Below are 17215 nucleotides of genomic sequence, written 5' to 3'. Positions count from 1 at the left end.
ATTTCTTCCATTAAGTCTATACTTTTTTTTTTTTTTTTTTGGTAAGAAAATGAATGCTAAGAACGAATATGTCAGGAAATGTATTTAAAGTGTTTTGTATAAAAACTATGTGAATGCAACTTTAATAATCATCACGATTGTAGCTTCTTTGAATTAGGAATTTCTTTATCGCTTCCATTATAGTAAGTAGAAACAGCTCAATATTTTCAATTTACTGAATAAAATTTGTAAATGTTTCAGTAAAATTTATGAGTCTTAATCTATCCACATGTGTTTTGAACTAATCGGCGTAATAAAACACAAAGAAGAAATACGTATTTTTGCTTCAAGGTATACTTTTTACATTTCAAAAGTACTGAAAACTGATATGTTGAATTGATGATGATGTATTGATGTGAAATTATAATATGTATGTAAATAGTAGAAGTGATATGTTCAGATCCTGAGATCAATACATTGTAAGTACCCATGAAGAGAACTTCGACTAAACAACTTCAAAAACGTTGCATATTATTTTGGACGAAGCTCTGGATTTAATTTAGCGATTTCAGTGATTGATTTTCTATCTTTAAGACAATATTTTAGTAAGAAATGCATATGTTGCATATCCTTTGAAGAATATGAATTCGTCCTACTATGAGAAGTCACAATATCTTACATCGAATGAGTATTGATTGGTGTGCAAATCAAAATCTGTATAATAAAGACTGGATATCTGTAAAATAAAGAATGAATATGTCTAATAAAAATGAATATCTGTGTAATAGAGAAAAAGTATCTGTGAAATAAAGAATGACTGTTTGTGTATTATTCAGTTTTTTTTTTTCTTGTATACGTGATTTCCCTCATTATTTTCAATTCCTTTCGTCTGGAGTCCTAATTAACATATATTTATATACTATTTTGAACTGGAGAGGAAAATAAATTGGCCGTCTTATCATTGTCCTACTGGATTGGTAGCTCCGCTTAGCTAGTTAGATCGGGAAACTCAGTCAAGAGAAGACATACTCCTTTTTTTCTTTTTCAATCGAGTTTCATAGTTATGAAGAAAATAAAATTTAGACGCAGTACCTATAAAGTCAACAATATTACTAGCATAATGAAGGTTCAAGGCAATAAAAGGTAGTTATTTTTATATAAAACACTTTCGTGTTTCTATATATATTGAATATATATGTATAGAATAACATATTGGATGGGCAAAGCTTTTGAAATAGATGCATAGCTTTATTACTGCTTATCAGTTGAAAACACATCTTCCTGATTCAACAATTGTTCACGTTATATGCTGACAAACACAAACTTTCAAAAAACGATTATTACATGGAATGGATGATTTTTTTCTCTTTTCTTTTAAAACTAGTGAATACATTAAACATTCTGAACTGCTAACAAACATGCACGGACAAGAGACCGTTTATGGGATTAATAGTTAATGGTATCTTGTGCGTCATTGCAAACACACAATTAACATGCACAAATGAGTGAACTAAAAAACCCAGACTGAAAAAACATTCACTGCTTAGAAATAGTAGTTATCTACACATAGGAAAATTTTGTACGTACTGTATTATCATCTTACACCTTACTGGCACATACGATATATATATATAGGTTTTTTATCTTCCCTTTTTTTAAAATTTTCAATGTATCTTTTTAAAAAATATTATTTTCTTGTATTTTCTTTTCTGGTTTTAAGTTGACGCTAACATTTCCAGTAACTATGTAATACAGTTTTGAGTATCGAAATATGCAAAAAATCCTCGAAATAGTTTTTTTTTCTTCTTCTTTGTTTTATATAGGACTAGTAATCACGCAAAAACTAGAAACACGAGTAGTTGTAATATAAAGCCACAAGATACTTCTCAAAATGAATGTATATATATATATATATATATATATATATATATATATATATATATATATATATATACGATTAAAGATTATATGTGAGAACAGTGACTAAAAAGTTCAATAGTATTGTACTAGATTATATGCTATTATTTATACAATATTGTTAATGCGTGTAATACCTCCTGTAACATATACACAAATGTAACTACTGACGTTTCTAAGCTTCTGCGACAAACGATTTGGGTGCTTTCGCCAAATAGTATTTAAAAAAAAGGAAAAAGATACTTTTATTGTCCGTATTTGTATCATTCAAAACAAACATATTACTGGAAATGTCAACGATTATTTATATAATTGAAAAAAAGTAGTCAAATATTATCTATCTTCCTTGTATAATATATATATATATAAAATGAGCACCAATTTTTTTTCTTTTTCTTGAAAAAACATACATAATTATTTACAAAGTTTTAGATTTTATCTTTAATTCTTTCGCAATTGAACACATTCTAATTTTTCTTCTTTGTTTTGCTTTATTTGTTTATATAGGTATGTAAAAAATGACACTGAATAACCTTGAATGTATAGGATTGAAATGCCATTGCTTTTACACGTCCTTATGTTCACTATATATATATTATATATGAAAGTATATAGTATATGTTCTACTGAAGGTGCACAAGATTTTTCGCTTGTATGATTTCGCTTGATTTTACTGATCGTATGACGAAAGCAAGACAACAGTTAGTAAAAAAAAAAAGTTTCTTAAATGCCTGCCGTCTTGAAGGAACGTTCGAATGATTTATATGTGTGTATATATATATATCTCACTCATACCTGTGACTAGGTAACTAAGAACTTCATGCGAAACAGGTTCTTCTCTTTTATTTATTTTTTTTCACTTCCTCAATCATTTAAGAGTTTGCTTAAATGAAAGCTGAATGTGGACTGGAGTCATGGGTATAAAATATAAATAATAAAACCATGATGCAATTAGTATCATAATCATGTATTCCTACAAACTAGAATAATGCTATTTCATGAATTGTGTATCTCCATGTAATGACAGTACGAAACAAATGCATTTACAGTGTCGTGAAAAGTTTTCTTTTTCTTTAGTTAATAAATTAAAACATATATATTGAATTCCAAATGAAATAGAAATAAATGAAACTTTTCTTGCTCAAGTGTAACAATATATATATATATATAATACATATATAAATATCTTTTGTCTTTTTTGGTTATTTCAAAATGAACAGAAGAAATAAAAATAATTAAAAAAAAAACAATATAATACAGTAATAATAACACCTGTGGAAATTTTGTGAAGTGATGAGTGGGGCTAAGATGGTCTATGTAGGGCCCTTTCGTAAAAAATCAACTTTTTTTGAAGGCACTTTCGTTCGGACGTACGAGCCCTTTCTTTGTGTTGTTTCTTAAAATGGAATTCCATGTGGGTATGGAATTTTAATTTCTGTTAAGGAATGCTGGTTTTAAGTCGCCTTCAGTCTATTGTAATGTTTTGTTTGTGGAGTCCGGTATAATCAAGACTTTTGTGATACTTTTTGATTATAACTGTCATTTTGTGGCACTTCACAGCATTTCCACATTGTTGTCTTTTTTTTCTCAACAATTGGTTTTGTTTCAAACATAAATAATACTGTTCATAGAACACATTCACGCGAAACACACCAGTATTAGTACAATTTGTTTTGTTTGACCATTGTTTTGCCAAATGTAGTAGCAGATATTACATTCAAAGCTTTTTTTCTTAATACCTTAGATTTTCTGAATAAAAATAAATTTACTTTTAAAAACCAAATAATAATTATAATAATCTATTTTATAATATATATCTATTTCTCCATTCATATTTTTTTATCATTTCGAAAAAAGTCGAAATTTTTTTATTAGCTTTCTTTATATTGAAATGATATATATATACATAATTACTCGTTAATTATAAAAACCTTGATGGGAACTTCCCGTAACGCATAAAGGTTACCAACAATATTATATACGTACTACACTTCACACACTTCAAAAGGAATGACTATTTGCGTACTGGACTAGAAGACTTTGTAAAGCCTGTAAAACATCGTGGTTGGGGGAAGCAACCCTCGTGGTAGCATTCCAGTGGGTGTAAATGAGTTGCTATTGATTTGTAGCTTCTGTTATAATGATTAGTGGTACCAAATCGTTCCAAATAGTAAGAATTATATTTGTTTCTTTAAAAAAATTCCGCTATATATATGTGTTTTCTTTAATTTCCTGTGACTTTTATCTACAGCAAAATCATCACACTAGGTAGATTTTAAGAAAATAGAATGTAAGGCAGATTTTGGTAAAAATTACACACAATTTCATTTTTTTGCTTTAGTTATTATTATTTTTTCCGTCTTTTACTTATATCATAAAGATAAGGCGCAAAAGGTGACTCAAATTAGCTTGTACTTTTTTTCCTTTTTTGTTTTTTTTTTTTTCGCAAAGTTGATATTATCCTAAACATTGGTGGGTCCAAAAGTGTATTTTACCGGTAATACCAGGAAAAGAAATAACAAATATAGCTCCGAAGCACATGTACAATTACATTAACTTAACTTTACCGTAACCTTTCATAGGATTACTGTCTCTTTACAGGGGGATTAAAAGAAATGAAACTGAAAAACTGTCAGGAGTTGGTAGTAATGATTTTTTTTCTTTAAATATTACACGAAGAAAAAGAAAAGTCTTGTAACTTACAAAGAAAATATTATAATTCTGTCGGCTGTGAATGATAGTTCTTGCCATATTGTAAAACTGTATCAAGTTTCTTGTTCTGCTTCAGTTGTGATTACGAAATGAAAATATGGTACCAGCAGCTGTTGATCTGTGAGAAATGCAACTGTTTCTGACTATTTCAACAACGAACAAAGAAAATAAGATGTTTATTATAAACTCATCACCACCAGCACCTTGAAGGGTTAGTTCCCTGTCAAACTCTACAACAACCATCGAGGAACGGTTAAAAACTACGGGGTAACAATTACATAGGATTCAACAATGTCAGTTTTAATGGAAAGAAAAAACAAAAACCCCAGTCTTTGTACTGGCAACGCTTCTTAAATACAATAATATGACGTGAAAACAATGACGTGTCGTAACGTGACATGAACGTCATTGATCATTTACTTATGTGTATGTATATTATATATATATATATATTTATATATTTATAATGCCTATAATATTATTACACGTGCTTCTGTGTTGTATTTGTTTATGTGTGTGTGTGGTGTGACTCTGCGTGTATGGGTTGTTTGTTAGTTAGACAAGAAAGAAAGCTTTGTATATATCTTTCACACTGTTGTTTTCAATATCAGACGCTGCGATTAGCTTTGACGGCCTGTTATGTTTGTAGTTCTGACATTAATAGTAATAGTAGTAGTTGGTTGATGTTATGCTATGTTGTAGCTGATCTGAGATGGACAAACAAGCTCTGAAGAGAAATGAAAGGCTTTTTTACAATGCGGCAACTCGATTCGTGGTCACAGTTTGAGTGGAGTTTTGTTATCTTATATCTTTTTTTTAATTCATTCATTCATATATGATAAAAGAGTTTTTTTTTTCTTTTACTGATGACTAGACAAGTAAATTGTTGAGTTACCATATATGTAAACAAACGGTTTAACTCAACAATTATCAAAGTAAAGGACACTTTGGTATCTTCCTCTTAATCTCCCCATCATAGTACCTTCTACACGTTCACACCTTCAACCTATACCATCACACTGCTTTCTCCTTCACATCTACCACTCTTATTTATAATATAATTACATATACATATATATATATATATTTCTCCCTATACATCTATGATATAATACCTTGGCAGCAATAGCTTTTACAACTAAACTTTAATTGATATCTAGGGTTGTTGTTTTTGTTCTGGTATAGTTCACATGAAGACTGACTGACTGTGTTTTTATTCCATTTGACCTACACAGGTACACCAAGTTCACTGATTGGAATTAAAGTCAATAGATGAATTATCAAGAACACAGAAGAGGTACTAACCTGTTTTAGACTTTGCACGAAAGGAAAGTAATATTAAATAACCTGAAACTTAGATGTGTTATAGTTAGAGTGCTTCATAGTTTTTTTATTTTTTATTTTTTTTATTTTTGATGCTATGTTTCTTTTTGAAAAACTGAACAAAATGCAAAAGAAATGCGCCATTACATATTTGTGTTTTAAAAAATTACAAAGTATACTGGTCCCTTCAATGGTTATAATCTAAATATATTTGTTATCTCTTCTCAGACGGGAATTTGTTTAAATATCAGCAATAAAAGGGGGAAAACATATAAGGAATTCGAAATTAAAACTGCAAATTACTAAATTTGTACACAAAAGTATAAATATGTATATTAATATGTTTACTGCCTCTGTATGCCAAATATCTGAGAGAATATATTGTCCTTTACACTCCTATTAGTCCTGAGATACTATTGCATTTATGAAAAAAAGGAAGAAAAAATTAACTAGAAATGATCCCTTTTTCTGTTCTCAAGAGATAAAATTCATTTCTTTTTTTTTACATATACATATAAGATTTATCACAAACCATTTCCAGAAGGCATTATGCATGTGTAAGTGTGTATGTATGTGTATGTGAAGATATACATCAGATAATATAAATATAATTACAAACAAATACAAAAGGGAAAGAAGTGACTAGTTCACTCACCACATATCTAAAAAAAAAAAAAAAAAAAAAAAAAAAAAAAAGTTCAGAATAGAAACTATAAGAGTTCATCAATAGTGAGATCGTGGTGACAGAATGCTACAACTAAAGGAATGTGTGCTTATTTCTGCAGCGAGCCTGGCAACTGCAAAATAATATTAATAATAATAATAATATAATACAATATATATATATATATGTTTGTAAACAAATAGCAAAGGAATGCCTTCTGTAGAAACCTAACAAGCAACCTCACAGCTCTTTGTATTACATTTTTTTACAAGCCTTACACAATATATGTAACTCTTGATGACCTTTGGTCTACGTAGTTCTCTTTCATTTATTTTACTGAATTTTTTTTTAGTATATCATATATATATAATTTCTCCTTCTTCACTTTCTTTTCTTTCTCTGGCATAAAATAAAAATACATAAAACACATTATATTTATATATATATTTACATAATATAATACTCAATTCTGTACCTCATCTTGATTTTTTTTTTAATTTTTCTCTCGGTAATGGAAGGCTTGAGAAGGCACTCATCTTCTCAATTTCTGTGTTAATTTAATAATTAAAAAAAAAAATTAAATTCCAATGTTTGTGAACTTTAGATATGATGATGAAGACGAGACAGTAAAACGGTAATTCAACCAAATAAGTTGCGCTTATGGAGATAGGTTATGAGAGAGAGAGAGACAAGAAGGAAACAAAAATAATAATAATAATGTATATATATATATATATATATGTATGTATGTGTAGAAAGGACGAAAACATTCAACAAACACACACACACACACACAAACTCATTCTTTCTCTCTCTTTCTCGCGTTTCTTTTTTTATATATATATATATTTACACACCCATACACAACCCATTTGTTAGTGTTTTGAATGTTTCCTTAAAAACAAGAAAAACACAATGAAAAGATAAAACTTGTCTTCTTAAAACTTGTCACGTGGTTGAATCACACTATTGGTTCAAATTTGTCTTTTTTGTAATTCTGCACTAATTAAAGTGTTTACTCACTTCTAAAAACACTTCTCACAATTGGTGTCTTTTTGGTATAGTTTAGGAATAGATTCTTCATAAAACCGAAGAGTTTTGTTTTCATATTTAAAAAAAAAGAACAACTTTTGTGTTTTTAAACTGTACATAACGTTGTTTTAAATATAGACAGGTACACTTCAAGAGAGCATCCATTATGTTCCCACCAGCACGTTTGATGTTCGACTAAAAGAACTGCAGCTTAATCCATGCAACAAGAAACATTGAAAAGCAGCGTAATAGTTTCTTTACTGAACGACATTAGTATCCAGTCAAGGGATTTTGAATGGGTAATAGGTATGCATTTTTGTATGACTTATGTATATATGTTTTAGAACAAGCACTGTTTTATGAAGAAAGCTGCAGCCACCACACAAGAAACGCCACATAAGATTATTTTTGTTTCTTTTACAAAACAGATAAAAAGATAGATGGGAACAACTCTTTTTTAATGTTTTGTCTAACTGTTGAATTTACTCTAGTTGCTCCAAGAAGTTTGGGGATTTGAAATATTCTGGTACAGGATCGTCCATTCGGGATATGATCTTATAGATTGACTTTTTCCAAGACTGTTCAGTGTCCTTGCCGCCTTGTATCGCCTTAAAGAACTCTCGCAGCGTCTGTTCTACCACAAAACGAAAATTTGAGGGTACCTGCAAAGATACAAAAATACAAAAGTCTTTTTATTGAAACCATCTAATATTAAATATTGAAAGAAATTAAGGTTTAACAAGTTTCTTTTTATTCACACAAAGTTAATGTAAATTATAATTGGGTATACGGCAATATGGGTGGAACGATTGAAACAGATAGAACCCCCCCCCCAAAAAAAAAGAAAAAAAAAAGAGAGTTCAAATTTTCCATGGACATGATTTTTCAAACACCTGCCGGAGACTCAGGCAGAATATTCATGTAGCATAAAATAACCTGTTTTGTTGGTAAATTAGCAGATTTTGTTTCATTTAACATAGTTTCCTACACAGCCCTGTATTTGTCTCAAGTCAGAAACCTAGTCTACACCGACGGAATATATTACACTTGTATCAAACGAAATAACATTTTTGAACTATTAAACGGAAAGTTCCAGCACTGAAACTGCGGAATGAAAATTGAAAGAATGTCCAAAATGTCTGCCATCTCCAGACCTAAATCTAAGTTAAAATTCGGTAATAAAATTTATAATTTCATCTCATTATTTCACTATTCATTTTATTAAACTTTCAGCTATTTGTTAATTTTATCACAATAATTAGATTGATTTAAAGAAGACAAATGTGAAAAATAAAGAGAGTTATCTCGTAATTTATCTTTGAGCTAAACAAGAATACTGAATAAGTGTCAAAAACCTGGCAAAGAAGAAATCAAAGCATAACCGTGATACACTGTAATGTTACTTTCAGCCAATTTAAAAAAAAAAAAAAAAATCCAACATGGTAGTTCATTGCTTGTTAAATGTTTACCTGCTGCGGTAAATAATAAAATAAAAACATAAGCTTTATTATGTAAAAATAACATTCCAGCGTCGTTCTCGTCGACTAAAGTAAAATAAGATTTATAAAATAAGATTTATAAAGATGTCCAGAATACAATATCACACAGCAGACTGCCAGAGTATGATAAGGCTACTTTTGTACTTGAGTAAATTTATCGTAAAATTTAACGGAAATTTTAAGTAAATGTAATTATTTTGTGAAAATTATTAGCTTTGTCTAGCTATTCCAGTGAATGTGCTTAAATCTATATCGTACTCTGTGTTATTAACGACAATTTTCCATTATTGCTCAGGAATTATAGTTAGATGCAAAAACGTAAATAATGCGATCTTTTCTAGTTAATATCTATACAGAGTTAGCATAAACGATTCGTTTGTTTCGAAAAGGCTATATTTTCAAAAGTATTATGAAAAGTATCACAAACTCAGCAAGTTTGTGTATTCCAGATGGCAGAGATTGATTTCTCTCTCTATATAAGTTACATTCTTTTTCTAACAATATATTTCTGATCGGGTGTGGCAATGTGTCAATACAATGTTAGTACCTGTCGAAAATGGACGGAAAGCAAGGAAAAAGACGTCGTCTGGGCGTGTGTCGTGTCACCAAAGGGATACATATTGAAGATTTGTAGAGGGTATATAAACTTGGTAAGTTTGTGGTTCTTTTCGTATATTTTCATGTGTGCACGTGTGATAATTTTCGAAGCACAGCCTTTTCAAAATGAATGAATCATTTATGCTAATCAACCCTGTATAATCAATCAACTGTGTTTTTATTTTCTGATTGAGTAATCAAATTTTATTTATAGGGCCTTCTAAATAATTAATCGCACAAATAGTCGCAAGTTCTTTTTTCTTTTTTGAAATTATAAATACTGAATGTTATTTTTTTTAAAATTAGATGACAGTTGGAACGTTATTCAGTTCTATTATCAAAAATATTTCCACTCTCTCATACAATTCTAAATTTAAAAACGTGAAGAAGGCAAAAGATCAAAACATAAACGTAACAAATTCAGAAGAAAGATTATAAGGGTGAATTTTTTAAAATATGTAACAACTATATATTAATACACAATATTACATGACTAGGTGCAGAAAGTCAATTTTAAAAAAAATGAGAAAAGAAGCATATTAATCAGGTTTAATTAAACAATCTACATTAATCAGCATTGGTAGACAAAGCTAAAGACGAAAAATAATATTGCTAATTGAAAAAAAAAAGTTAGATTCAAAATTAACAGGTTGATACCAAGAAAGTAGGAAAAACTTAAGTAAGATTAGTCATATTTATACAAACAACGATAAATAAAGCTCTAAGCATAAGAACCAGTGAAATTTTCTAAATAATACATTAATATAATAATAATAATAATAATAATAATAATAATAATAATAATAATAATAATAATAATAATAACTCTTTCGAACATTTACATCTATTTTTATACAATACTTTCTAGCAGCAATTTAATCTTGAAGCCATAATATGTACTCATATAATTACAAAACTGTTTTCAACAAAAATCTGTTGAAACAATGGTCTAGCTCCAAAGATTACCACTAGTCCCTAAAGAAATTTATATGGAACCACGGGTAAGATATATTCCTTTTTTTAAAAAAAAAATCATCAAAGTTGGTACACCTATGATGAACTTACGCGTAACATACCCGCAACATACGTGCAAACGAGTTGATTTCAGAATCTTTTTCATTTCAAGTCAGTTAAAAATTGATAGTAGTTTTGATTTGTTTATAACGTATTGAAATTTTTTTTGGTACGCGAATGTAAGAGTTACCTGCAGTACTAAATTTTGATTATTTTAAGCTACTATTATTTTCAAAATATCAAATTATTCAGATCAATTTGTTAAAAAAAAAAGAAAAAAGAAAAAAAAGAAATTCACTGATTCTTTGAAGCAATAACATATTTAAAGAACTGTGATAAGAAAACATGAAAATTGAAATTCTCAAATTGTTATATACATACATACAATTTAAAGTAATGTAATATAAGATCATACTGAACTCTAAATACTGTACAATCATGCTCAATTACAGATCCTTCTCATAATTGTTTTGAAATTTGTGTTCGTTTGCAAAACTGCACAAATATATATTTATAAATATATACATTTTCTTTTAATTGCTGTTTGCTTACCGATTTGGTTAAGAACTTGGATCAAACTCTATTGAACATGATTCTACATTATAGTATCTTTTTTTAAAAAAAAAAAAACTACTAAGAATTCGTTTTGTAATAAGTACGTAATCATAAAACATATGCTTTTCAAAGTCACATTCTTAACACGCTACAAAAACATTTGGCAGTTTCTTTCTTGTGGCTCTATTAGTTTTTGTTTCTTTTTTTCTTTTTTTTAGTATACTGTATGTAAAAACAAAAAGTTACAGGGGATAACGCACCTTAAATATGTTTCCGTCCACAGATTTTCCCTGAAAAAGAAGCAAACAGGCAAGCGAATGAGAGAAACGAAATACAACAGAAGAAAAGAAATTATTTAAAAATTGAAAAAATTGAAACAGAAACAAAAGAAAGAATGTTTGTTTTAAAAAAATTATATATATAAATATTCACATACATACATGAACAGAAAAAGTTAAAAAATCAGGTTTAGAACATAAAAAAACGTAAGAAGAAAAGACGAGAGAAATGATATCTGAATAAGATGTGGCAGTTACATTATTTTATTCTAGTGCATTATATGCTTTAGATAAATCAGTACAAGTAGCAGATGGTAGAATCGTTAATACTTGCATTTGATGTAGTGATTTTTTGAAGTCACTCTGAAAATATTGTTTAATCAGAAACGCAAATTCTGCGTTGTTTATATTTCGTTTGTTTTTTCCTCTGATTTTAGAATGTTGGCTGGAGAAGTTTGAATGAATTTAATCTTTTTTATTTTCACTAATTCGTAGTGTATATACAGACTGCATATTTATAATGCACATTTCTCTAAACTATTTCTTTGACTAAGCAAGAACTAATGTGAGGAAAATATTAGCTCGCAGTGGAAAACGCTTATATTCAAATTGATAATATGAATTTCTTCTTATATAATTGCTCTTTTGATTTTATATATATACTTAAACTGTGATTTTATTATTATTATTATTATTATTATTATTATTATTATTATTATTATTATTATTATTATTATTATTATTATTATTATTATTATTATTATTATTATTGTTAAAAATAATTTCAATACAGTTGGTTCCCTTATGAAGAAATTAGAGGGATGAACAAAAGTTTGAAGATTTATTAAGTGTCTTGTACTGCATAATTTGGTTTATTATAAAAGTTTATATCTGTGAACTTATTAATCACATCATAATGACATACTTTACCTAATTATGTAAATTCATCTTGTAGTAACATCTTAAATGAATCGTGTCAAGTCGAGATATAAAAATTTACAATTTAAAAAAAAATCAGTTTGATTATTTACTTATATTGTTTGATGTTCAACATAATGACTGGGTCCCAATCAAATTTCGGACTAACTTGGTGGCCATGATGGAGATTTCTTAATTAAACGTATTTCTGTAGTACTTATAATCATGTAAATTGCCTGTAGTATTTATAATGATAGTCATAATAATAAAACTAACAACTACATGTTTAGTACTTTACATGTACGGAGAAAATACACTGATTTCATGCGTTATAGAATTGATTTTGACTTCTACTGAACAGTAATCAGTTACTTTTTCAAGTGTGTGATACTTGTCCACACAAAAGAATATTTTTTTTAATGATATCCTAATTTGGTCGTTGAATTCTCAATTTGAGTTATTTGAGTTTTATCTCTTATTCTTCAAGAGAATTATCCATAAAAGGAAATCCTGAATTATACCTTCTTTAGTATATAAAATTCAAAGAAGAGATTCTCTGCTTAGTCACGAAAACACCTGTTGTAACGTGGTTCAAGTAGAAAAGAAAAGACAATTCTCATGTTCATACTTCTTATTCTATCGCTTTGATCTAAGAAAATGAGCAGCTTCTGCTTATAATTTCAAGGAGATGTAATTTATTTCCTTAGAGTTTCTGGAGAAATTTGTCATGCAAAACTATTTAGACACTTTTGACTTCCAAGATCATGTTTCAAAGGATCGTTTAAACCTATCATCATGTTTCATATTGTCTTAAAAGAATTATAGACTGCATTTACAAATGAGAAGATTATGAAGTAAAAGTTGAATTGATAAATAATTCAAGTTACTTTATCTAATATGCAGTTTGACCTCAAATATGTGTCTCCTTAAAATATTAGATGCATTTCTAATAAGATAACAAGTTTTAAACTGCATCAGATTTACCTTCTTTTATATATATATATATATATATATATATATATATATATATATATATATATATATATATATATATATATATATATATACGGATTTACTTAAAAATATATTTTAGGATTGTCCTTAATATTAAAATTAGATAAAATCTAATCTTGTTTTTCTAAATTGTCCATTGTTTTTCTAAATTCTTACTTGGTAAAAGAGTTTCCGATTAGTAACTCTCCTAATTCATATAAACAATGTGTTCTGTTTCTAACAATTAGATTTGGTTTTCTCTTCTCTCTTTTCAAGTAATAATTATAGCTTAAAATAATGACAAATTGTTTTAGGAGATTCTTTGACATGTATAAATATTGGTTACGTACGTTTCATAGATTTTGCTGAGAGTACACTTTAGCGATTTAATCACTACTGAAAAAAAAAATGCAATATAACAGAAGCGACATTAATGTGCGTGCAGTGCACCGTTGCATACAAAGTCGTCTTCTTTGTCTTTTCATTCACGTGCTCTGTGTTTAATTACAGCAGCTGGGCCAACAATGGATGCAAAGAATGGTTGATTATTGATCAAACCTTCAAGCACTGGGCTTTCCTTAATTACGTTCACTCACTACGATGGAGTGTGAGTGACGAAGAAAGGTTTTTAAACTTCGTCATTTTTTAAAGTGTTTTGCAAGTCCATTACATTATTTGGCCACTCAGCTATATTGATGTGCATCAATTTGTAATTCTGAAGATATAAGAAAATAACTACCAAGGAATTCTGCACAAGAGCCATCCTAAACAATTGAAAAAGCGTAGTATATTACAACATTGCGTGAGCAATAACATGTTAGTTTGTTACGCGAGAAATGCTGCAATCTAAATAATGTAGTTATTGTGTTGAATTCCATGTAATTTGAAAACATTATATCTGTGATCATCTCCAAGTATCTGTAATGTTTACTGGTTAATTTTGAAACTTTGCTGGTACTTCTGTAATACAATTTTACTACGTAGTAAATTACAATTGGAAACTAAAGTTTCTATTTTATAATTATTCCAAACATCTTCTCATCGCACATGTAAATTACGTTAAATGGAGTTTAAGGAAGCGACTATGTGTAAACGCATTAATATTGCTGTAAATGTATTAGTATTGTGTAAATACATTAGTTTTTTAAAAGTCTATGTTGCTAACATTTGAGATCAATTTACATAATTTTACAGCCAGCTAAGTGAATCATCTTTGTGAAAACAGGGAAATTGAAGATTAGATATTGTCTCTATGGAGTAACATTTATATCTTAATATATGTTTTCGAGAAATGTTCCTGGACAAGGATTATTGTTTTTACATACTAATTCAGTTTTCATCGCGAGATAAGATTTGACTGCTCTGATAACTCTCTGTCTTAAACTTTCAAAAGTCCTTCAGCACTTTGATTTAAATTTTTAACGAAACTAGAAAGTTATAATCTTTAATGTGTTTGTTATAAATGGACATTAAATTTATTTATGAATATTGCAAAGTAAAAGTTGGAGAGATTATTTTAATTTTTTTTCTACCACCTGCGTTTAGAAGAAAAGCAGAAAATGCACGTAATAAGCATAATCATAATAATAACAATAAGAGAAGATTGGGAGGGAAGAAGAGATGGGAGGATTAGAAAAAAAAGTAAAATAAGCTGACTAAAAATCAACAAAAAAAGGGACGTATCGAATAACGATCTATGTTTTTTTGCTTAAAATATATATATTTTAAAAAGCAACGTTATTTTAAGAGAAACCAACATCCACTCTAGCGAAGTTTGTCCAGTGTAAGTTCATAAAGCTATAACTATTGGCTTATATAGCAATTGTCATTTGAATATCTTTGACACTAATGGGAAGCATTGGTTATATATTCGTCTTAAATATTAAACATTTATCATTGGTAATTTCATTTGATATTATAGGAACGAAAATGGTGTGTAAATGCGATATACATTTGTGCCTGACATTGAAATGACAACAGCTATACATATGCGACTTTGCCATGACAGTAATTAAAAATATACAAATAATATACTCAAGTTTAAAACTTATTTTAAAGATTTAATAAGGATGTGCGGATTCCAATCTCCAACGATATTACGTTATTTGATTACTTCCAACGATATTTGCAGAAAGATCAACGGGCTGGTATATCATATTAACGAACGCATACGAAAGACATAGTAAGATATATTCACTGCTTTTAACTTGTTTTGTCGTAAAGAAACTCAGCAAAGTTCAAAGGTAAACAGAACAAATTAAACATTTTTTTTTAAACTTCCTAATTCTTGAAGAAGTTACTACAATTAACTAATGATTGGAAAATTTCTTTACAAGAGAAAGAATTAAGAACAATAAGTACTTAGCATCTTTATGTACTTAAAAGATAGATCTTCAATTTAAACAAGGTAAGTATCAAATATATTAACTAATATATTATCTCTGCAAAGACAATCTACTATCAGCAACTGTAAAGTAAATTAATTGTAAATTAATAGTAAGTAAATTCTTTATTGCAGTAAAATCACTACAATTTCACTTTAAGCTCTCTTTTCAGTTGTCTTGCTTACAAAATACATTTTTCTAAGTTAATTATTTTTATTTTTATCAAACCGTTTGAATATATGTGCATTATAACTATATATGCAGAATCGGTACATCCTTATTCAATCGTAACATTGCGTAATTTACAACACTTTCGTCAAATATTCTTATCAGAATCATCTAATACATGTAAAAAATAAATTTAAATTTTAAAAAAATAGAAAGAATGGAAACTGATAGGAAAATTTCTAGTTTTCCTGGATCAATTTCCCGGTGGAGTTGGAAAAACTGCGCACCTGTGGTCCCCATACCTCTATGTGGTTATTCCTGTTGTAGTGGAGGTTGAGCACTCGGTAAATTTCTGAATCGGCCGTCACGTGTAAGTCATCAGCGCTCTTCACGCCTTCGCTGATCGCCTGCCGCGCATATTTTTCCATCTGGATGTAGTAGAACTCCCTGCAAAAAAATCAGAGACAAATACTACTGTTAGAAAGATTCTAAACAAATAATTACAGGCAAATTAAAGTGAACTATACTGTATATAATAATAATACACGCGTTAAAGAGTTGCCTCCTACAGTACATACCAATGTCTGATTTTTTAAGAAGTATTTCTGCTTAGTTGACTTAAGAAAACTACTTCAAACGATTGATCATTAAAATAATATATATATATATATATATATATATAAGAAACTTCTTGCGCGGTACAATTCTTCTTTCAATAGTTTTTTTTTTTGTCTCTTTTTCTTTAATACTCATTTATTTTCTTGTTCAATCAGAATTTCGACAAATAATTAACAGCCCTTGAAACACAAAGGTTGATCCCTGTTTAATTAAATCCATGTTACTCCCAAAGCTTTTTGATTAACAAACAAAAACACAAAAACAAACAAATAAACAAATAATGAATGAAAGAAGAAAAAAAGAGAATGAGTATTTAAAAAAAAACACTATGTCTAAGAATTTACACAGCGGAAAAAGTAAAAGAAAATTGCTTTTCTTCTGATGAAACAAAATGAAAAAGGCGTATCTCTTACTAAGGCTATCAGTTACGTACCGAAAAAAAAAAACTTTTTTCTCACGCAAATTTCTTTCTGTGTTTTGCTCTGTAAAGTTATATAATGATTCAGTTTTTAAAAGCTAAAAATCAAATACTTATATATATATATATATATATATATATATATA

The 17215-nt window shown here is 28.5% G+C and overlaps 1 protein-coding gene across 10 annotated transcripts in view; it reads right to left on the bottom strand.

Annotated features, from left to right (window-relative positions):
• Positions 1–1206: 1206 nt before the first annotated feature.
• Positions 1207–17215, bottom strand: part of pros (homeobox protein prospero) — a 266338-nt gene continuing 250329 nt past the window's right edge. For 5 of the 10 annotated variants that reach the window (XM_081730957.1, XM_081730956.1, XM_081730954.1 and 2 more), the window contains exons 5-7: positions 16321–16480; positions 11553–11582; positions 1207–8289 (exon numbers count right to left, since the gene is read on the bottom strand). In XM_081730957.1, coding sequence (XP_081587083.1) covers positions 8110–8289; positions 11553–11582; positions 16321–16480 — 370 coding nt within the window. In that variant the 3' untranslated portion in view covers positions 1207–8109. The remainder of the gene's footprint in view (positions 8290–11552; positions 11583–16320; positions 16481–17215) is intronic. The other 5 variants (XM_081730959.1, XM_081730962.1, XM_081730960.1 and 2 more) reach the window with 3 other exon arrangements.

The sequence above is a fragment of the Thermobia domestica genome, chromosome 11 (genome assembly GCF_964235325.1).
Source record: "Thermobia domestica chromosome 11, izTheDome1.hap1.1, whole genome shotgun sequence".
NCBI classification, from domain to species: domain Eukaryota; kingdom Metazoa; phylum Arthropoda; class Insecta; order Zygentoma; family Lepismatidae; genus Thermobia; species Thermobia domestica.
The sequence above is the reverse complement of the archived record's forward strand: the minus strand, read 5'-3'. Positions and strand labels throughout refer to the sequence as shown.